This window comes from Mustela putorius, unplaced genomic scaffold (assembly GCF_011764305.1).
Source record: "Mustela putorius furo isolate JIRA1106 unplaced genomic scaffold, ASM1176430v1.1 tig00000407_pilon_pilon_pilon, whole genome shotgun sequence".
Classification (NCBI taxonomy): domain Eukaryota; kingdom Metazoa; phylum Chordata; class Mammalia; order Carnivora; family Mustelidae; genus Mustela; species Mustela putorius.
This window is the reverse complement of record NW_025421373.1, coordinates 11504176-11527826: the sequence shown is the minus strand read 5'-3', so window position 1 is coordinate 11527826 and position 23651 is coordinate 11504176. Positions and strand designations below refer to the sequence as shown.

At 49.8% G+C, this 23651-nt stretch overlaps 1 protein-coding gene across 1 annotated transcript in view; it reads right to left on the bottom strand.

Annotated features, from left to right (window-relative positions):
- Positions 1-2290: 2290 nt before the first annotated feature.
- The window catches only part of EGFLAM (EGF like, fibronectin type III and laminin G domains), a 181293-nt gene continuing 159932 nt past the window's right edge, over positions 2291-23651 (bottom strand). Inside the window, exons 19-23 of the mRNA XM_045079488.1 lie at positions 17012-17090; positions 13439-13582; positions 7296-7379; positions 4272-4375; positions 2291-3469 (exon numbers count right to left, since the gene is read on the bottom strand). Coding sequence (XP_044935423.1) covers positions 3315-3469; positions 4272-4375; positions 7296-7379; positions 13439-13582; positions 17012-17090 — 566 coding nt within the window. The 3' untranslated portion in view covers positions 2291-3314. The remainder of the gene's footprint in view (positions 3470-4271; positions 4376-7295; positions 7380-13438; positions 13583-17011; positions 17091-23651) is intronic.

Here is a 23651-nt window from a genome sequence, read left to right as displayed (position 1 = left end):
CCCCCTGGGCCCCTCCTGGCCGGGCGGCCACGGACTACTTCACAGAGCCCCCTCTCACCGCCCCCCCCCAGAAGACCGTGGCCTGCGGGGCCACCTCCCGCTGATCACAGCATCTCTCAACAGCCTATGGCTTGCTGTGTGGGACGATGGCCTTAATGGCCCGGATCTTGCACCCTGGCTATGCCGGGCCCTTTGCTGGGTGACCTCTTCTCCCCTGCAGAGACCCAGTCTGTTTCTTCCTCTCTTCAGTCCATGGACTTCGACTGACAAGATGTGGCAGAAGAGACATGTGCAGCCCCAAAAGTAGGCTGTCAAAGGCCTTACACCTTGACTTGAGTTTCCTTGCCCTCCTCTCTAGTGACAAGGGCATGTCAGCCTATCCCTTGGGCCCACGATGTGGATAAGAGCCACAGGGAGCAGCTCAAGTTAGCTCACCATCCCAACCAAGGCCATCCTAAATGAGCCAATTGCCGCACACATGAACAGGTCCAGCGGAGACCCGAAGAACCACCTGGTCAAGCCCCACAGCGATCAGCCGAGCTGCCACACTGACCACTGGGGGCCTGTGAGCAATACACCCTTCCTGCCGTTCTGTGATGCGTGGCGTGCAGGCTTCTGTGGCAGTAGAGAACAGACTTAGGACCCAAAGCACCCACAGAGCCAGCCCGAGCTCGCCTCGGCTCTATCTCCTACCCCTGAATCCCGGCCCAAGTCCTCCACTTCAGAATGCCATTGGTACCCCCACAACCACCTCCCCTATAAATCCATCCCAGATCTCCCAGATCTTGTCCACCACGAGGGGGAGAGAGCCCTGCTTCTGGCTGGGATGTACTTTCCATGTGCTCTGACTCTGAGCCCCCAGTGACCGCTCCTCTGGGGTCACTGTACTCTGCTGTCCTCACGTCAGCAGGGTCTCCCCCTGGCCCCCAGCCCACCACAGGGTCCCCCCTCCTCACCCCTCTGCATCCCACCCAGCGGGGGAAGGTGGCCCACAATTCTCATCAGCTTCAACACACCCCTCCCAGGTCCGGGTTCCTGAGTCATCGCATTTTTGTCCAGAAAACACCTGCAGGGAGCAGTAGCTCTTCTACAGCACAACTCTCCTGGCTTGGGCTCAGCTGCATATTTGGCTAAAATTGCAACATTTTATTTGTTTGGGGTTTGGGTTGGGTTTTTTTTTTTTTTTCCCCCTGTGGCTGGAGGCAATGGATTCAGACTGAGCTACGAAAGCAGCCGGCTCTATCTCTATCTTGGGAAGCACGGATCCTGGCAGCCTCCAAAGAAGGGGTGTGGAGGTGAGGGTGTTTGGGAGGTGGCAAAACCCACTTTCTAACACAGAACCTTCTGATCGATGCCCTGAAGGTGACAGAGAATACAGACATGTTGGATTAAGGAATGTGATATGCGGGGCTGAGGAAACAGCACAAAAGAATTGTGCAAAGACATCAAAGTCCATGAAGAGTTCAGGACACCATGTAGGCTGGAGATTGAAGAATACAAGAATACATATAACCATATGAAAATTCTGTATTTTCTAAGCTGAATGCTAGTGGGAATGGGAAGAGTCTGCGATTAACTGAACTAGATAACAAAACAAACAAAAAAGACAACAAACACCCCACTTTCTACCACAAGGCTTTCCTGCAAACTGCACTCCCCAGCTGACGCCCGGCAGAACAAAGGAATTACCAGGACTGCCGCTGTGACGATCACCGTCCTTATGACCATCGTTGCTGTGGTTCCTCCTCCGGGAGGGAGGATCCTGGTCATCGGAGGTCCCAGAGACAGGAGATAGAAGGCTGAAGCCTGAGTTTCAGCCCGTCTCTAGTTTACTTGTTCATTTTTCAGAATTCTCAAAGTGCTTAGCACGGTGCTTCGCTCAAAGTCTTCGCTAAACGCAGGCTGCACACACACCAGACTTGAGTCATGATGGACTAATTATAGGCTCTTCCGTGATTGGGATCCGATTTCCCTCCTCTTCAGGGACAGTGTTCAGCTCACCTTTCCCTTAGTAAGTCCCGTCCTGGGAACCTGCCAGTGAGCCAGCTGTCTGCAGGGTCACCACCAAGGGCTCAGAGCCAGCAGCCCGCTTCCTGGGTTCTTGCCCAGACGCTCAGACCACGCTGAGGACACCCCTGCCCCAGAACAGCCTCAGACCCACCAACTGTGAGATGCCACTCGCAGGGATCGTGTCTAGAGTTCCTAATTGTATTGGTGTCCACCTGTGGACACGGCTTCTGCAAGCATCAGTAACAACTCCCCCAAATGAACAAAACACTGAACACATGAGTTCTAGCCTTCTTCATCTCCTTTATTTAGGTTCAATATAGACGTTCCCCCTCTCTTAAAGCAAAAAAGACAGTGGCCCCCCACTCTGTAACCCATGTGCCTGCTGATCTGCTTTTTTTGGAAGCTTCATGTTCATCTCCTTGAGTCGTCCACATTTACTGCAAGAGAAGAGTCGGCTTCCCCAAGCTGCCCCCGCAAGTTTACTATCCGACTCTGACTGATGCCACGAGGGGCCCAAACAAGTCCCTCCGGGGGGCATATCTTTAGGAAGTGTGCAAAGAATTCAGTGTTGTCCGCACAAACTTGGAAAAGTATACTGTGTGGATAATTTGCAGCTATAAAAATATACACATACAAAAAGACAGCTACAAAATCATGGTGCCCCATTGTCTTCGACTTGCATTATAAAAAGTAGGGAGTCTCCCACTAAAGGTAAACTTCGGTGGAGGGCAGCATGATAACTGGGACTCCGTGCCTAGGCTCCCCTCCTCCTGATTCTCATGGAATAGTCAGAGCACACTGACCCAGCCACTGAGGACTGGAAGGGATTAATCCTACTCATTCGAGGGCCAAGGTGAGCAATTCAAAAGTTCGAGGTCAAATTGTCATTCTGCTGTCACGAATCAGGAAAGGAGGGAAGTATTTTAATACTGCCCTGTGGGTCTCTATTTTTTTTTCTTTCTTTTTATATGCACCATGAATCACAACACAGTCATTGAGCTACAGCAGAAGGCTCTGGAATTTGCATTGATGTGTGATCTCTGGCAGCTGCTACACATTCATTGGACAAAGTTCGACGCTTCCTACACAGAGGATTCTGTTGGGTTTGGCCCCCAGAGTGTCCACAGGAAAGGCCACACAGGGACTCCTGTCTCCGTTCTAGTCTCTCATCAGGGGGTACCTTCTCCTTGATGAGAAGACACACACCTGGTCCCCGTGCTGCTGTGGCTGGCATCAGGCAGGGTCTCAGGGCCTCAGGGATTCTCAGCACAGAAGGCTGTGTCCCTTGGGCAAGGCCAGCAGTGTTACTTGGCTCCACAGGTGTTGATGTTTTTTCCATCCACGGCGTCTTCCACGAGGGAAACGTGGTAATCGGTAGACAGGGTGAAATGAGAAATGCAGCCCACGAGGCCCCGCATGTATTGCCTGTTAGTGTGCAGAGCGATTTCCTTCATCCCACCTGCCGGGAAGCAAGAGGGCGATGGGGTGAGCCAGAGGGGAGCAGGTCTCGCTAGGAAGCTAGAGCATTTACTGACCAAGATGTCCCTCGGCTGACCGGGTGAGTGAAGGCTGTAAGCGCCTCCAGCTGCTCAGTGCAGAGCATCCGTCTAACGAACAGTAACCCTTTAAGGAGCAGACAGACTTGTGTCAACCTGACAACCAACCAGGGGCTATTAATACCCGCCTCACGCAGGCCCGCTGACCCAACGGACTCAGGTCAAGCCAAACAGGACCTGGTAAATTTTGAAATGTTGTGTGACGGCAACAGAATGTACCAGGTGCTTAAAGGTGATGTCAGCCCGAAGGAAACACACGGATACTGCAAGCTTTCAATTTAAGTTCACTTTTAGGAACTATCATTGGGGTAGAGATCTATTTTCGTGTTTCTGTGTCTGCAGTAGCGGTTTCTCAGCTATTTACAGAAGCACTACTCATTCTGATTTGGAGAGGGAGCAAGAAGGATCCTCCTTCCTCAGAGGGAATTCTCGGGGCTATATCGGGCAGGTTCTCGTTCTATAAACAAGAAAAGCACGGTTTTCCTGGTGGACCAGCCCAAAGCACAACATCGGCCAAGTGCTTCCTGCCCCCTCAGCCATGAGTCAAAAGTTCAGAAAATAGAAGAACAGAACATCTGGCAAACTTCCCAATTTCCAAGTGTTTGATCCAGTGACGTGCACCTCTTTGGGGGAACCCCACCATGACAGATGGCGGCCTACCAAGAAGACCGGGGCATAATTTAGATTTGGTCAGAGGTCACTTACCCACATACAGAGCGCCGTTGATGTTCAGCTGCCTCATCATGCCGGGCGATTTGCCTGTTCTGGCTCCATAGTCATCCACGGTTATCTTTCCGGATTGGCCATCCCTGTAGAAACACCATTTTTGGAGCTTCGTTCAATTAGTCATTCATTTCAATAAAACTCTATTCAAGTCCATCTCCTCTGTGCCAGACACTAGGCTAAATGATGGAGGTGTAAAGAATGAGAGAAAAAAAAAAAAATTCCTGGCCCTCAGGAGTTTAGGGTTTCCTGAGGCAAACAAAAAATATTCAAAGTGTACATGACAACACTTTGTCATGGCTCCACAGCAGAGGAATGCCAGGATGCTGTGGAATGCAGGAGGAGGAGAGAGGGTCAGGGGAAGCTTCAGAGGAGACTCCGTCTGAGGTGAGCTTCGAAGGCTGGGGTGGTCAGGTGAAGGAGGAGGGTAAGGCAAACAGGAAGTGGCGATGCCAAAGAGAGAAAAGATGGGGCTAGTGCAGGTTGGGCATAGAGAATTCTGGGGGTGGGAGGAGAGAGGCCAGAAGCGGATGGTGAAGAGCATTTCTCCTGAAGGGAGCCAAAGAACAGAACCATAAGGGGAGGAGTGGTGGGGACATGGGGACACATGGTGAGTTCGAACACTACTCTAAGCTTCATGAAGCCAATGAAGGAGGTTTTGTAGGTAGAGAGGATTACTCTCTGAAAGGACACAGACTGGCTAAGAAGTTTCTAAAGAACCCAGAGAGTCACCCAAAAGTGACTCTGGTACAGTAGAGTAGAAGTGTTTATATGTGACGAGGGCTTTGCCATTTTCTAAGCTGGTTTCTAAAACTATCTAGTCCCAGGGACCTTCTTCAAAAAATCACCTCTGTTTGTACAGCTCTTGGTGGGCTGTACCAACCCAGGCTGCACACTTTTTCTTTTTTTTAGGAGTTCATTACTGATCTTCTAATATTCTTATTTTACAACAAACTGTTCCTGTTTCTTGGATCACTAGCCTCTCTTATCTCTCTGACAATAGTAATATGTTTTATCATTTTTTCATTCAAGTCTCTGTCTCCATCAAATTGCTTTGTTATGTTGACTTGTTCTGATATCCGTCTTTTACATCAGAGACTTTTTCAAATGCCTAGTGACTCCTGACACCTACTTCACAGTTAAGTGAAGAGAAAAGGCACTGGGGGTCTGGGGGATTCAGTGGTTAAGCATCCAACTCTTGATTTTGGCTCAGGTCCTGATCTCAGGGTTGAGACTCTGCACTCAGCAGGGCGTCCATTGAGACTCACTCCCCCCCACCTCTGCCCCTCCTCCGACTTGCCTGCACACTCTCTTTCTAAAATAAATAAAATCTTTAAAAAGGTAAAAAAGTACTACAAAGCAGGTTAGAAGCTCTATGTGCAGGATGGGTTCTGCTGACTGGGTGGGGCTTCATGTGCTGGGATCTGCTCAACCATTTTCCTGGGGGACACGTGAACTTTCTACTTTCCTTGCTGGGGGGATAGGCCTGGCTCCTAGCATTCTGGAATCTCACTGGGGGCAGAATTATGGGGTTGTGGAGTTCTTAATATTCAACATGTGAGCTTGCACACAGTCCCCAGCTTCACACAGTGGCCCAGTGTTTAGTATTTAGTTATGGCTGGCTAGTGTCACCAGCTCAGAACCTTATTTCTCTTTCTCCAGGGAACTGCCTTTCATTATTTTCTGCTGGGTAGGAAGGGCAGTGTGCCGGCTAGATGAGGCAGAAAAGGGGCTTGGGTTCTAACTCCTCAGATAAATTAAGTAAAGTTTTTAAAACCAATCTTCCCATTTTTAGCTCCTCATTCACCTTCCAGAATTTCCTGGCCCTACCCTTTTTTGGGGAGACCCAATAATAGAAATCTGGCTGGCCAGGCCTCGTGTCTTGGTAACAACTCTTCTAGTAATGAGCTGTAGAGAGAATTCTGTTCTGCCTCACCCTTGGGACCGTACACTGCCTCCCCACTTCGGATAGGCTTTTCTAGAATCTCATACCTGAATGCCATGAGGGGCAATGCCCCCAACAGCTTGCATTGCCTGACCTGCCTTTCACACCCCCCTCACCATTACTCCAAAAAATTCCATCCCCGCCCACTTTATTTCATCTAAGAATTTTTCATTTTAATATATCTCTGAAATGAGGCCATTATGTCTTAAAATTGGTGGCATCTTAGGTTTGAAAATAACATGGTATCAACTTCTAAGGTAGTAAGTGATAGACAGGAGAGTGAGGTTACTCTGACCACAGCCTATACGTGAGCTGAGGTGGAAACTGACCACGGCAGCCCTATGGTTCCCCAGCCTCGCTTACAACCTCCCCCACAGGTCCCCCCACGAAGGGTTATGGCAAATGCTCAGGGAACCTGAACCACAGACTCTATTCAGCTCAGTTCCTGGAACCTTCCTCTAACATGGCACCACTGACATTTTCTTACAGAGCTAAGTTTGGGCCTGCTCTTTGGTTTCTCAGAATATACTGTTAAGAATATGGACAGAGGTAGTAAAACTAATTTTAAAGGAATGATTCACCCGAAGTTAATCAGAAGTCAGGGTAGTGACCTCTGTGAGGGGGGAGATGTGTAATTGGGGCAAGGCACAGCCTCTAAAGCTCGGGTAATGTGATGTCCAAAAAAAAAAGTGGGCAGTTGCCCACACAGTAAGATTTGAAGATTATGGACTTCCTCAAAGTCCACAGGCCCTGAGATCTTATCCCACTAGAGACCTAGGTCTCAGGAGAAAGCGAAGCGCTCTTCCAGTTGAGCCATCAAAAAAGTTCTTTCTCTGGAAGGTCTCTGTTGAGCATAGACTTGGGAGCTCAGGCTCTCTGGCCTGTCAATGTTAGGGAAAAGCAACGAGGAAGTTAGGAACAGCTGCCCAAATGACCTGGGACAGAAGCAGCAGGATGCCAGGCAAGGTTGGGGAACAGGACTTTGGGGCCACGGGAACGTGGATAAGACATTCACTTCTTGGTAAGCTCTGGCTCCATCTCCCCCTGTGGTGGGGACTCACCTGACAGCCTTGACACGGTGCCACCGGCCATCACTGAAGGAGCCATTGACCATGATGGATGCCACGCCACTGCCCAGGTTATAGCTAACGGCATGAGAAAAGAAGCAGACAGACAGAATCAAGTGAAGTACAGACAGGCAGGCAACCACGAACGATTCTCACTGCAAAAATTCCTTGGAACTCGGAATGTACTTTCCTTAATACAAAACAAAACAATGTTATAAAAAGCATTGGGTTTCCAGGGTAGGCCATGAATGATCCAAAAAAAAAAAAAAAAAAAAAAAGTTCCTTTAAAGTCTAATTGCAGTAAAATACATGTATCATTAAAATTTACCACTTGAATCGTTTTCAAGGGTCAGTTAGCTAGTGTTGAGCATGTTCAAAACTCGTTTTATCTTGCAAAACTGAAGCTCTACAGCCCTGAAATTACAACTCCTCATCCACCTTTCCCGGGCCTCAGGCAACCACCGTTCTGCTTTCTGTCTCTGTGACTTTGACTATTCTCGATACCTCACGTAAATAGAATCATGCAGTGTTTGTCTCTTGGTAAATGGCCTCTTTCATTGAGCACAAGATCCTCAAGGTGTCTGTTGGCTGGTTTGTTGTGGCCGCACGTACAGAAACGTCAGTCCTACAGAACCAGGAGCAGGAAGGGCTTCATCATTTGTAATGTGTTGTCCTCGGTCAAACACCGTCTCCTCAAAAACCCCAGAATGTGACCTTATTTAGAAAGAGCGCCTTTGTAGATGTAATTAGTGAAGATGAAGTCATCCTGGGGTAGGGCGGCCTTAAATCCAATATGTCCTCATAAAAGGGGAAATTTTTGGACACAGAGACATGCAGACAGGAAGGCCACGCGAAGATGCAGGCGGAGATTGGAATGGGGCGTCTAAGAGCCAAGAAACACCCAGAATTGCCAGCAGCCACCACTGCCCGGGAGAAAGGGATAGAACATTTTTCCTCAGAGCCCCCTGAAGGAACCAAGCCTGCCAACACCCGTGTGTCAGACTTCTCTCCTCCAGAATTGTGAGTGAATACATTTCTATTGTTTTCAATCTACTGTCACCCAATTTGTGTTCATTTGTTACTGCAGCGCTCAGAAACTAATACATGCATTTTCACTTTCTGAAAAACAAAACAAAACAGAACATGGCAGATGGGCTGAGCCCGGAATATATCAGGAGGATCTGCCTAAAACCCTGAAGCGAATGGATAGGACTTAATTCGGCGTCTTATCTGCTCCTCCCTCCCCATTTTACGTGGATAGCAGGCCCACTCAGTAGCTTTGTATTTTCTATTTCGGTTTCCAGATACTCTCATACCCTACGGGTCTCAGAAGACATGCACGTGTTGTTTACCAGAGAGAAATATCCCTCTCAGTCCACTGCTAAACTAATTCTAGTTTAATTCAATTCAACAAATATTTCGTGAGTGACTACTCCAGGCTGGGCACTGGGCCAACTGCCTAGACCTCCCCTTGATAATGTAATAAAGCCTAATGTAACCACGCTTTTCAAAGAAAATGTGTTCCACCGTGGCACCTCTCTCCTCAGCTTATATAAGAGGACATGTCTCTCTGTGACTTCAATGGCCAAGAAACAGGAATGTTGAAGGGAAACCTGTGTAGTTACTGAGCTCTGAGAGCAGAGCAAGACGAGAAAGCACTTGGCTTTCCCCAGGGAAAGCACGATGGGTCCTTTCTGTAATCTCGGAGGTTCCAAGGAGTCCTCCAGCCCGTTGACACCGAACCAAGCACGCAATTTGGGTGAACTGACAAGCTAGGAGACACAGCTGTCACTCAGATCCTGAAAACTTTACAGCTTCCTAATGAATTTTCCCATGTCCAGTGTCTCCTTGTAAGAAGCAGCGTGGATATGGCAGCGGGTGGCTCAGTGGGTTAAAGCCTCTGCCTTCAGCTCAGGTCATGATTACAGGATCCTGGGATCGGGACCTACATCGGGTTCTCTGCTCAGCGGGGAGCCTGCTTCCCCCTCTCTGTGTCTCTGCCTGCCTCTCTGCCTGCTTGTGATCTCTGTCTGTCAAATAAAGAAAGAATGAATGAAAATCTTAAAAAAAAGAAAAAAAGGCAGCGTGGAGGTGGGATTTTCAGGTTTCATTATTTAGTGGCCAAATAACTTTGAAGAAATGAATGAGGATGAAGCAAGGCAGAGAGCCGGTTGGCAGACACTGAGCCGAATCACCAGGGGTGGCTTTAATTAATGAAAGGCATTGCAAGGTAACAGAAAGAGTGTGGGCACTTGGATTGGACGAGACTGCCTTGATTCCAGGTCTTGACAAGGACCTGCTCTGTGGCCTTGGCTGTTTGCCAGATCACTCTGAGACTATTTCCTCATCTGTGAAACGGGGGTAATAATACCTTCCCTAAAGGACTGTAGGGAATGTTACACACAGTAAGAGCCCGGCACACAGTAAGAGCCAAACAAGTAACCCCACCACCCCCAAAACACAGTCGTTAATGCAGCTCATATTCAAGATCGACAATATGTCTGGAGGAACCAATAGTAGGGAGAAAGTTGCCACCAAGAGTTAAACTCATCAAGCCTCTCCTGGAAGAGTAGTCATGTGTGAGAGTGAACGAACAGGCTGTAAATATGTAACGAAAAAGGTCATGAACACCCAGATCTCAGAATCAAGGTGACTTGGGGATAATCTCAGGGACACTAGACTGGAACGTGATTGTAATCCAGTGAATGGAAACCTTTCAGCTGTTTGGACAAAAGAGGGGTGTTCTTCTGTTCTCCAACCTGATAATGCTCCTGTTCAAGCAAAGAGCCAGAACGTGCTCGAGGGAGTCAACACTGAACTTAGCAGCCAGGACCCCAGCCCCCAGAGTGTGTGTGGGGGCAGCTCAGGTATCCTCTCAATGGCCTGACTCTCCAACACCGCGGCATGCTGTTGGACCCTCCAACCAGCCTCCTGCTTCCCCAGACACCCTGTCACCCTGCAGAATCTCTTTGGTATTGTTTTAATTTTTGTTTTTTACAATATTGAAAGACCAAGAATAGTGGTTACCTGCTTTGGGAGATGGCATGGGGGAACCTGCTGGGCTGTGGGAAATGTTCTATCTTGTTCTAGGTGGTGGTTTCACAGGTGTCTCTGCATGTTTAAAAATTTTCCAAAGTTATCAAGCTATACACCTAACATTTGTGCACTTCATGGAAGTTATACCTCAGTTTAAAAAGAAAAGGCAGAAGCAGACGAATAATGAATGAACTCACGGATCAGTGCATGTCGGCCTCTCTACCAACGCCTTGTGAATGTGGTTAGCAGGACTTGGTTATTCTGGTCCAAATTTGCCTGCTCAGCTCTCAGTGCCGGGAAGCTATGGGGCTGGGCACCGAGGTGGGGGCCAGGGAGAGCCACCAGGTGTGGACTTTTGGAAACCACGTGGCTGCCTCCGTGTGGTGACCGCTCCCACCCCCTTAGCCGCACCCCCTTTGAACTGCAGCACTGGGCATTTTGCTACTGTCAGATCTCTTCCTTTTCCCTGTTGCATGAAAATGTTATCAAGGTCACACAGAAATAGGGGGAAAGCTGGTCCAGCAGACGGTTTTCACAAACCCCTTCACTGGCCTTTACGCCCCCCACACAATCATAAAACCTAATAAAGCAAAAACCACCCAAAACCATACCCTTGGCTGAACACCTTGATTCCTTTTCTTCTACTTAATCTTGTACACAGAAACTCAGAAAACATTTGCTCCAAGATTACAATTTTAATAATCAGCACCACCGACATCGACATCGAGATAGGCCAGACCCTGCACTAAGCCCTGCCCATGAATTAACCCATTCAGTCCTCATGACTGTTTGCTTGGGGCTGTTACAGGGAGGCTGGGTAACTTGCCCGAGGTTAGGAGGCCATGGGAACGGCCCCTGTCTGACTCCAAGCCCAGGCAGTTGACCATTTCAGACCCTGCTTCTTAGGGTGCGGTTCCTGATCGTTTCCAATCGGATTCGGATATCCCCGAGGCCCTGGGCCATCAGATCCTCTGGGGTGGTCCCAGGAATCCTCCTCTGAGACCAGCCACGCCCCTCCCCCTCCTGGCTGACTCTCTCTACAGTGACATTTTCAAACCACTGGCTGGCACTCTAATGCCTTTCCATGCCCAGCCTCCCGCAACACTTCCTACATCCGTGCTGGGTGAATGGATGTGAGAAGCGCCTGCTCAGAGGAAGGAAGGTTGCAGAGGCAGCGACACTATAGCTCCAGGCCCAGGGACGGGTGGGCACAGACGACTGCCTCGGTTGGGGGGAAGCCAGCATCCTCCACACAGAACACAGCCAGCATCCTCCACACAGAACACAGCCTCCACAAAAACACACCAGGCCCATTTGCAGAATCCCGAGGGAGAACTGGTAACAGAAGAAAAATGTCTGAGATGCAGGGGGGCTATCAGAGGGTGTCCCGGGGGTGTGGGAAGCAGGGGCTGGCCAGCTGCGAGAGCCCAGAGCCGGTGGGAGGTGCGGGGCGGGCCTGAGCGCAGTTCCCCTGTCCGGGGTCAGTGGTTTAAGAGGGGGAAGCTGGGCCTCCCACTCACGGCTGAGCTACTGTTTCAGTTCCCCTTTCTGGGCACAATCAAGTACTTGAGGCCTTGGTGAGGTTAACCACAGGAAAACCACAAGAAAATGGCTTCACGGCAGCCAGCCTGAAACTGGGGTGTGAAGAGCTCTGTGTTTGACCTCAGGGCCAAGGGGGGAAAGGAGCCGCGACAGGGAGAGTGCTCCCACCAGCCAGCCTGGAGCCTTCAACCACACGCTCTCTCACAAGTCCCCGACCGACCCTCACAGGATCGCAACCCCCAGCCGCTCCGCTGTTTAGCGGCAAACGTGATGCTGCACAAGTGACATTTCCTGTCAAAATGCCTTTTAGTCAAACGGAAAAGACTTACATTATTCTCCTCAGGCAGTCAGTAATCCCTGTGCATGATCCACAGCAGCCCCAGAATTAAAGCTTCATCTCCCCCTCAGGTCAGTCATCTTTGTTTTGATTCCAACTGATCCCATATCATTTAGTGAATTTGTGCTGGTCACCAGAGGGGGAATTAAAGAAGGAAAAGCCAGAGAAATTCCTATCCCCATAGAGAGCAGATAGATGATCTAGAAACCAGGCAGGGGTTTCAAACCTTAGTGGACAGAATCACTAGGAGAAACAGTTAAAACAGACAGCTGGGCCCCATCCCTAGAGTTGCTACAAGTTTTGGGGGGTCACTAATGCTGCTGGTCCAGAGACCATGTTTTGGGAATCATGGGTCTAGACAAGTTATTTCTAACCTCAAATGAAGATGTAAAATCACAGTCTCTAAAGAAACTTTCTCACATCACACAAGCCAGTGCCTATCCTGGGGAAACCCGGCTCCCACCCACCGTGGTGGGGAGAAGTGGTCTGGGTAATCTTTTAGCTGCTTCTCAGAATGATCCATCTGACAAATTTGAGAATAGTTTCAAGTCACTCAAAAGAGGCAAGAACTTCTGGGACCGCCTTATCAGTATCACTCCCGAAGCAGTCACAAAATCCAAATGTTGGGTTGGTCCACGGACAGGTGGTCTGGCTTTGCAGGGGGAGACTGGAAGGCAGGCGATCTCCTTTCGGAGGTTGCACAGCTAATAGGGATCAGAGTCAGAATTTACAGGCAGGTCTCTCGACCTTAGCTGGTCACATCTGTCTGAGCCAGTTTGAGCAGAGCACTCACATTCGGGCTCAGGGCTATCAAAGCCCTCTTTATACTAACTCCTGATTTGCAAGTGGGGAGCATATGGCCTAGAACAGGGGTCCAAAAATGTTGTGTAAAGAGCCACATGATAAGTATTTTAGGCTTTGCCCTGGAATCCCTACTGAAACTACTCAAGTGTACCCCCATAGCATGAAAGTAATCAGATAATATATAAGTGAATGAGTATGGCAGAATTCCAACAAAACTCCATTTATAAAAACGGGTAATGGGCTGGATTTGGCCCTCAGGCTAAAATTTGCCAACTAATGCTCTAGAAGGTGGATACTGGAAAGAAACTCCAAAAGCCTCACAGAAGCTTGGACCTTTGGGTCCATTCCAGCATACAGGGTGCTAGCTAACTTTGGCATGTCTCTGTTTGGCATGACCAGCCCTGAGGGGTTAGGTTACCTGAACACCAGGGCTCCATCTCGAAGGCCCAAGGAAATGAAGTCACTGTTGGGTCTCATGGGGCTGTCTCCCCTCCACAACAACAGACCATCCTTGGCAGTTGTCTTAAACCTCATGAACGCATTTGATCTTGATCCGGATACCCTGGGGAAAATGCACAAATAATTGCAACAGTTCAACCCTTCTCCACCAACAGCCATTCTGAATAGGCCCAGTTTTGTCTGTTAGCCCCGGGGAGCCCGGTGTCAGGGTAATGTGGCATTTCTGACACATACTACCAGGAAAGTACAAACGGCATTGCCACCACAGGCCACACGATGGGCCTACAATTCTGGACATTCATTCTGCAGCAGTGTCTTCTGTCGCTGTGGTGAAACTCCACGAGAGGCCATGTTATGAGTTACAGATTAGCTAGACTCTGGCCAAAGCTGGCATCGAGGCTGTACCTCCCATACACACCTCAATCTTCCCTCTTTCCTGTCCCCACCTCAAGGGGCCTTGGAATACTGCTCCCCATTCCCCAACAGAAAGTGAGTTTCTTAATTGCCAAGAGGTTCAAGTTGGCAGCTCTCTGGGCCACGATCATGGCTATGGATTGCCCGCTCTGGCAGTGACTGTCCTTGAGGGGAGTGACTGGACAGGGGGAAGAGTGTCAGACAAGGAACGTGGCTCGATAGGATAACGGTTTGGAGAGCTGCTGGGGCGGAGGCAGGGTGGAAAGGAACAGGAATCTCAGAGGAATGGAACGGGTCTCAGATGGGTCAGCTCCCGGCCCTACAGGCATGGCTGGGGGTAGGATCACAGGCTTATGGGTTCTTATCAATTCCTGGGAACAGACTAGTTCAGAAATCTAGTCTCACTAAGGGGATCAGGGTTTCATCTGATGTAAGGAGAAGGGCAAGTGTGAGATCTTTAAATAAAAGGTGAGCTAAGAGTAAAAATAATTCAGCATTGCGCCTAACACGGCACCACTGGGAAAGTCTCCTTTTCTGTCTCCCTATCCCTCGCACCATCCCTCTCTGACTCACCTACCAACTCAAGAGCTACACAGCGTGTTCAGTACAGACCCTCCTCATCTTACTGTGGAGTTACACTTGGATAGACCCATCATAAATTATAAATATCCTAGGTCCAAGTGCTTCTAATACACCTCACCTACTGAACATCTTAGCTTAGCCCAGCTATCTTAAATGTCTCAGAACACTTCCATTAGTCTACCCTAGAGAAGAATCAACTAAAACAAAGCCTGTTTTCTAGTAAAGTGTTGACCTCCTCAGATAACTTACTGAATACCACATGGAAAGTGAATTTTGGAACAGCTGGATGGGAACAGAGCGGTTGGAAGCACACGGGTTGCTCACGTTCAGGATGGTGTGGTTACCTGGGTGGCCACTGCCACCGCTCAGCTCTGTGAGAGAGAATCCTACCACACATCACTAGCCTGGAGAAGATCCCAATTGAAAATTCAAAGTATGCTTTCGGTGGAATGTACATTCCTTCGGCACCATTGTGAAGCTGAAGTCAAGCCACCATAATGTGGGGACTCTCTACAGCGAACAGCGAACTTGCCTTGGCTTCCCAGAGCCTGACCTAGATAGGAAGAGATCAACTTTGCCTTCCCCATGCAGGGCCTCCCAGTAAAGCAGGAAGAAGCAGGGTCCATAATGGGGACTTTGCCACCAGGCCCAGTGCAGAGAATCCAGCCCTGGCCCCACTCCCTGCAGACCTCCTTTTCCCATCTTTTACTCTGGGCTCCTTCCTTCCCTCACTTGCTTTGGATACACTGACCAGTGTAAGCCAATCAGAATGGTTCCATTTCTCTTGCAGTGATTGGTTTAGCGGTGGGCACATGACCAATACTGTCCACTGAGATAGAGGAAATTTATCTGAAGGAGTCTAGGAAAATTCTTTTTCTTTAAAAAAGAGTTGCATGAAAAAAATGTTTACTTCCACTGGACACTGTCCTGCTGTCCAGCCATTCCATGAGGGTCTTATGGACAGCTGTCGTAAGCACAGAGGGAGGCGCCTGGAGACGATCCTCACGATAACAAGGCCAAAAGATGGAAGAGATGTAGGTCTTTGATGATAGAGTTGAATCTCTGAATTAATCAGTCCAGGAACCAGTCCAAGTCTGGACTGCTTGTTACACGATCTGATGAACGCCCTTCAGGTTGAAGACATTGGAGTTGAGTTTTCCGTTACTTGCAGCCAAAGGCATCTGACGGAAACAGACCCTGATCCTGACTTTTACTTGCAGCTTCGTGCACTTGCACGTGGACGTGCACACACGCACGTGGACGCAATTGTTTTGGTTTGGGGCCCTGCACCCCCTACTCTCACCAAACCCTTCTATTCCCCCAAACCACCTGGTGCCTCGTACTAAGCCCCAGGGGGCTGAAGACTTGTGCCCCTTTCACAAGGCCTTTTTTCTGGGGCCTTTTTTCTCCCCTTGTATCTTTGGGGAGAAAGGGCTGAAGAAGGAAGAGGCTCTCTCTGGGCCCCACGCCAAGACAACCTAGATAAACACAACACGTGATTAAAGAAATGAAGCAGTGTCCGTCTGGTGTGTGTTCAGTTACCAGGTACATCCAGCGCCCTGGGAAAATTTCTCTCAACCGCTTTCTCCCTTGAAAGGCCCCCAAACTCATCTACCTTAAGTACTGGGTGCCTTTTGCTTAAAGTTTTGCCTTAGTCTGCTAAGATGCAGTCAACCTGAAGAGGAAGGAAAATTCTAGAATGACTGTGCTGGTGGCAGAGTGGGGGAAGGCACCCTATAAACTATAAGGAACTAGAGGAAGACAAAGAAAGAGAGAAGGGCACATTGGAAGCACCACAGATGAGCCTGGCTAGGGTAAGGACTCTGCCTAGGTAGGGCCAGCCTTTTTCTTGTCTTGTCCGCACGCGGTTCCAAACCAGGAGCTTGGACTCCAGGGCAGGGCCAGAGCTGCTGCCACCAGGCATAAAAAGCCTGGCTAGCACCTGGTCATCTCCTTGGATCAGGCTTTTGTAGCCACATGAGGAGAGCCCAGAAGCCCCTCACTGAACTGGCCAGAGCCTGAAGGGGACGGTGGAGCTCTGCGGAGGAAGACACAAGGTAGCATGTGGACTCGAAGACTGATGGCAGGACCACGGGAGTGCTTCCGCTGCTGGCTCCAGGCAGGACTGCACACTGTGGCCAGAGGACAGCGGCCAGCTGACTGGCCCACCTGGGGAATCACACTCAGAACCCCAACTTGGGGTGTGTCAGGTTCTCGATGCTTCTCAGTGCCCTGCTGCTGGAAATCCTGGGGCTGGGCAGTCTCCTCCCTCTAGGTCCTCTGACCAGAAAGGGTTTGGGCTCTTGGTAACAGGGTGGTCTGAAAGGCAGCACTTTTCAAGTAGTGTTTGTTTTTGTGTTTGTTTGTTCTAGTTTCTATGTCTATTTTGAGTTTTTCTCCCCTCCCCTGAGGCCATGGCTCAATGGCCTTCTTGGAGAATTATCTTCTGGCAAGTAAGATAAGGAAAAGTCCTGGGAAAGACTTTGAGAAATGGACCCCCGCAGAGATAAGGAAGGTGCCCACTGTAGCTTATTACCTCTTGAGGATATCTGGGTTGTCGTAGATCAGGTAACTGCGCCCCATGAACTGCGGGATCTCGATGGCTTCTGTGATGGCTGAGACAGAAGAGAAAATGGAGGTTACATGGTATTCGGATCTCTTGACCCCAGCCCTCAATCACAGGGCAGGAAAATACAGAGAATGCCAGCTTCTGGAAATGGGACATTTAACAACTTGTCAGCCCCTTCCTCTTGGCTGCACATGTACTTGGCCAGGTTCGGAGCTGCCTGTCAAGGCTTGGGGTTGGTGTCTCCCTGTGGTCACCTCCCTGGGGCTGGCTGTCACTGTTATTGGCCTCAGCACTACTGAGAAGTCCTTGCAGTATGCTGAAACTTGAACTGTGCCCAATTATTCTTGGAAGCCAAAGAGTAGGTCTTGGGCCATGTGGGGAACAGCTGGGGATAACCCTAGATACTCTCCAAGGGAGGCAGAGAAAACAATCCCCAAACAAAGCCCACCAGGATTTCATTATCTGAAGCCAGTCTGCCCTAGGACTCCTACTTCTTCAGCCATGACCTCAAGAGACTGGTGAAATAGGCAGGATAAGGTTTTGGCTTGGTTGTTTTTGTTTTTTAAATACAAATCACCTTCCAGTGTCATGTTTTACAGCCTCTTCACCATATTCTCATGAAGTAGCAGAGAGTATGGAGGACGGCTGGCTATTCCCATGTTACAGAAGTGGAAGACGCTGCACGGGGGTCATCAAGGATTTGGCCAAGGTCACACAGCAAAGACAGCACAAGACCATGCAGCAGGTGGGCTCTCCTTAATTCTGGCCCTCAGCCCACCCCGGACTTCCCCGTATCTTAGCAGTGTATTTGCTTCTTCCTAATGTCTCATGCCTTTGTTTTCCCAAGGAATCACCCTTTCCCACATGGCTGTATCTTTCTCCCTTCAGAAAGACAGAGAAGTGACCGTTGAAGGAAATTAAGATGGAATGAATCGCACTTTTGAAGAGATGTGCAAAACGAGAGAGAAGAAGCCAGCTTACAAGAACAGTTAGAGTTTCACCAAAATGCGTGCTTGACGCTAAGGAGACACCGAGCTGACTCCACGCCCAGGAGAGAAAACGTAAAATTATTTGATACTGTGAACCGCTGGAAAGTTTACACTTAACTTCTAATCATGAAAAGAGAAAGGGAGAGACAGAGAGAAAGGAGAGAGAGAAAGGCAACAGCGAACCCCCAAACCCAATGACCTTGAGCCCCAAGGATAAATTCCTCTGTTGGCAGGTCACCCATGCAGGTTTCCTCAATGAAAAAAAAAAAAAAATTAAAAAAAGGAAAGAAGGAAACGGGAAAGGGAGGGAGGGAAGACAAGCAAAGGAAGAAAAATGAAAGTTGAATAATTGCAGAGGTAATGCTCAAGAAATTGCTTTCGTGTTCTCTGACACTTCACAGCTGCCGGCCCAGGGGGTGCCTACTGGGACCAGGAAGGCTCTATCTAGGACAGCAGCCCCGCTTATTGGTGGGCTAGCTGGCCACGCCTGCAGTCACTTGCGGTCGGCCGTGTTCCAGCAGATGCTCCTCCTGTCGTCAGAAAGCCAACAGGAGCCTAATGCTGGGTCACCATGCCTATGTCACTGCCCTCACTTCATCTCACCGGAGCGCCATTTCCCCTCTCAGCATCTCTGGAAGGGGGGGGGGGGGGGCGCGGTCCCATAAGGTATCCGAGAGAGACAGACCGCGGTCGCATAACTCTGATTATGTGTGTGGTTGGAAGGGTTCTGTTTTATCATCAGTTATTGTCGTTATTCTTCTGACTGTGCCCAATTTAGAAGCTGCACTTCATCGTAGGTGAGCGCGGCTGGGAAGAAACACAGAGTCTATGAGAGTCTGTACTGTCCGTGGTTTCACGCATCTGCTGGGGGTCTTGGCAGGTGCCCCCTGCAGATAAGCGGGGGGGGGGGCTACCGTAACTCCAAATTCTGGCCACACCGCCAGCCTCTCTCCCTTCTGGTTAAAGTGGGTACGAGGAAGAGGGGAAGAAAAGGAAGAGAAACAGAGACAGGTAAAAACAGCGGGGATGCAAAATACGGGCTGAGGAGGAAAATGAACAGAAAGAAGGAGGTGGGGGGGGGGGGAAGAAGCTGCCAAGGAGGGAAGGGAGAGCCCAGCGCCGGGGCAGCCTTCAGGTGGGGGAAGAGTGGGGCGGAAGCCAGGCAGCGAGGAAAGGACCCAGAGGAGTCAAAGTCGAAATGAGAAGGCAAGAGAGGAAGCGGGACAAGGGGGCTTGTTGGTGGGATGCAGGCCCCTAACTTCAGGATACGAGTGCCCAGGAGGTAAAAGGAAAGGCTAGCCAAGCTGTCAGAGGAGTCGTTCCCAGAGCTAAACATAGCCAAGGCTCCCCCGCTGGGTTTGGCTCACCCCCAGGATAAGAGGCACAGGCAGGGTCTGGGCCCTGCCCTTATTGGCCATGGGCGTGGGACTGTGGCCAAGAGCCCGCGTTCCCCTGGACTCCTTGAAATGGGCAGGATGTGCTTGTCACATGTCAGCTGGGCACACAGAGAGCCTCCAAGGGGTCAGCTGCCTGCCGGGCGCCCAGCTCTGGGGTTCAGGCTCTCCCCGATCTCCCACTGGGAGAGGAGTGCCATCTCGGGCCTGCTGGATTTAGAGGGAGGAGTCCCACCTCCCCAGTGGAGCGGCCAAGTCCCATACCACTGAGCCAAGTTACCCTCTGCACGCGGTTGGCCTGCACGGAGCCCACGGCCTGGCCAGAGCCCCCCTGGCAGGAGCCCAGGGCTCTTTCACGGTGTCTCATGGGACGTATTGTACTTACTATTGAGGCAGTAGTTTCCACACTCTGCCAGGTGCCAGCATGGAACAGAACGGGGAAAGTCAGAATTGCACAGTTGTTGTAAAATCCCAAATACCTCGGTTGCAGATCACTGGAAACCAGCCTTGTTTCCCTCATAAAGCCCTGAGAGGGCCCAGCTTGTCCTCTTAGGGGAATGAGACTATGAATCCCACAGGAACCGCTGGAATCTTTCTCAGCACAATTAGCACCAACTCCCCTCCCTGAGCCTCCACTCCGTGGTGGGGGTGGGGGTGGGGGGGACAAAGAAGGGATGTGTCACTCGTATGACACTCCCGAGGCTCCCTGAGTTGGAACTAACAATTCCCCGTTTATTCTAAACCTGGAGAAACAGTTCTTTGCTAAAGAGTTACTTACCTCGTCAATGATTATTACTTTTCTTGCTTCTAGCTACATGTGAAAGAGGAATGAGAAGCTAGAATTCTGGGCTAGAACACGAGAGCTGGAAGTGACCATCTAGCCCTTTCCGGCCCTCTGTAGCTTATTTAAATATTGTAAACGTGATGATATTTTATCCTAACCCGATGTTTTCAACACCATCTTTTCTTCTGCAGCAAAGGCACTAGTGGAAAAGTGTTTTTGTCACGTTTTCACGTTTATACCTAAAATTTCGTGCCATCTGCTGACAGAAAAAAGTACCCAATGAATAGCAGCCTCCAAGCCACACGAAGCCAATTTTCCACTTGAGGGACGTGAGATTCCCAACCGAGTTGGTGGGGTGCGGGCTCTTCCTTACAGTCACCGGACCCCAGAGAAGGAAGGACCTGGGGGCTGTAACCTGACTTTCCCAACCCAGCAACATCCTGATGGGTGGCCACCCGGCCCGAGGCAGCTCCCTCAGCCACCGGGCAGCACCCTCCCTTGCTGGACAGTTCTACTTGGTCCAGGATTCTTGGTTCCACGACGCAGCCTCTGTAGTTGGAGTAACAACCACCAAACTTTCCCTTTCTGTCCAGGACCAGCCTTCAACTCTCTCAAGACCGCCATCCAGGCTGAACACCGCCATACTGCTCCATTGTTAAATGACACAACAAGCTAAGGAAAAAACAGTCCCCATAGCATGCATAAGGAATACGCTGTACGAATTTGTGTTTTTACAGACTGATTTTTCCTAAATTATGGCTTACATGTACTGAATTATTTTTCATATACTGGGACCAGAAAAAGCAAAATCATCTAAATCAGACATCGCAGTGTGCTGTGAATTGGCTAAACACAACAGAAAATGTTCGAAATGTTGCATTTGGGGTAGATGTGCAATGATGAGACAAATCCCATCCTGTAGGACTGAGGACTGTGTGCCCAAGCCCAGTTCCCTGTCAGTTTCTGAGTGTGGAGCGGCTCTCCCGCTGCAGGGAAACACCGCCACCTAGCGGCCGGACGGGTCCTGCACGCCCCGAGTCCAAACTTGTCAATGCAGGGAAGGGAGGCCGGGCCTCAAGAGTTCTTTCCCAAATGGCCTGCGTGCTATTGGCTGGGAGAAGCCCTGGTGGGCCGGGGGGGGGGGGGGGGGGGGGGGGGGGGGGGGGGGGGGGGACAGCTGCATTCTCTACCTTGTCTTGGACACTCTGATCACAGCCAAGGCGCCAAGAAGTCCCCCAGATGAGAGAGCTGTTGAAACTGGGGTTACTCAGGATTACCGGCCCACAGAACCCCAGCTCCCATTTTGTGTCTGTGAACGCATGTTGTCTGTCTGCGCATGTGTGCTCAAAACAGCCATTAATGTTTCTTAGAACCTAATTTTGTCCATGAGCTTTGTGAAATTCTGCTTTAACTCACTAGTAACCTACTGAGATACAAGAACTCTGAGGGCCCCGACGCAAGATGGGTAAATTTGGATGAGAGTAGTGAGAAGGAGAAACGAAATCTGTAAGGACGGGGCATACCTTTTCTGAGGAGGGAGGCCTTCCTGACACCCCTCTTGTGAGAGGAGAGGGGGAGTCTCAGTATTGGGGTACCCCAAGGGGGTGCCTAGATGTGAGGTGGCAGAAGGCACCTAAGAGTGAGAGACCCCATATGGAAGGAGAGGGGACCACCAAAGTCAGGCCGTATGATTTCTGTAGGCACCTGAAGTTAGAAGTAGGTTGGGAGTCAGAACAACTGGCTTCTCCTGGCCTGGTGGCTTCCCCAGGTTGAGGTGGACAGTTCAGTCTTCTGTAGCTGCTGGTACTACAGGGAACCCACAGCGTCCCGGGAGCAGTAAGGCACTCAGTGGGAGCTCGATGCCTACTTCTGTCTGAGCTCAGCCTTGCAGGGACAGAGGGGGAGGTCCCTAGACCCCTGTGATGGTCTGGGTGTCTAGACCACTCCAGGATTTGCCCGAGTTTCTGGTTCCAACCCTCCTGGGCCACTAAGATGTGAGAACAGGTGCCAAGCCCCCAATGGGTGTCCTAGAGGAAATCGCCTGCGTGCCACAAACTCCCTGCCATGGTAGAGAAAACCAGACTGGTAGAGAAAACCAGGTGTTGGAGACAACACTAAACTCTGGAAGAGAAGGTGGCATGGATTGAATGAGGCCTAGTGCTGGTGACTTCCGCAATGTGTTGTTGTAAAAGGATTTCACTTCCAGAGGGAATACTAAGAATAGGTTCTTGCTTTTGAAACATGATCTGGTTATCAGGGAGGGGAAAAAAAAAAGCCCAAACTTTTAAATATAGGAAGTTAGGGACCACCTCGCTGGATGAGACAAGACTGTTTCCTGTCTACCAGTCAGGATTCATCCTGACGACCAAGGATGGCTTCTGAGCATTCCTGGTCTCTCCCACCAAGAATCTAACCAAACTTTTATAATGTTCTTCTGTATCTCTGTGGAACAGTAGAGCAGCCCATCTCTCTCCCTTCTCTTTCCAATCCTCACTCAGGACGTGATGCCCACCCCAACATTAGAGCAGTCTGTGTGACAACTGCATGCCACCATGTGCCTGCAGGGGCCCAGAAAATTTGTCCTTAACAGCCCTAACCTGTACCCAGTTTCCCATTAATGCTCTCAAGCCAATTAACATAGGAATGACTGCTATAGGCCACCCACCCCCCTGCCATGCATAAGCCTTCCTAGGAGTATCCCCGGCTGCTGTTGGGGCAGAAACACTATCTTTATTTCAAAGCATAAGGAAACACTGATACAACACGAGGGGAGGTGATAGTTTTTTACTCTGGCCTCAAGCCTAGCATATTCCAGAAAAAGAGGCCTAATGCCCCCCAGGCCCCCTGGCTGCTGTCCAGGCCCTCCCTGGGGCTCTGACTCCTCATGCTGGTGATACTTGCTTCTCACTGAACCTGAACCCACAGTTAGAAAGCTATAAATGTGAGCACTTTAGATCTGTTACGGCTACTGCTCTGCAGCGGAAAATGAGGCTTAACAAGATCGCAAATTATCCCGTCCTTCCTCCTCTAACTCTCAAAGTGAGATGCTCATTTAAGGCTGGACTTTATATATGGACCATTAAGGTGAGTATTTAAGGCAGGAGCAAATCCGAATTGCTTCTGGTAAAGCTGGAGACCCAGGAAACTCAAACACTAATGTGTAAAATCCAAACTCAATTTTCCGAATGAATGGGCTGCTCTTGAACTAAATCTCCACAAGTACGTGCCATTAGCCAAACAACAATTTGCTTGTTAGAATTATAATCAGGATCTTTCCAGAAATGGATCCATTACTCTTCTTCGGGGGTTCATCACAGGGTGAGCTATGTTCATAAACATATTTCATATAATTTGCCACGCAGTTTTCAAAATTCACTGAAATAAAATACACTGCAGGCTTCCAATCAGCAAATTAGCATTTCTATTTCCCATGGTCACTG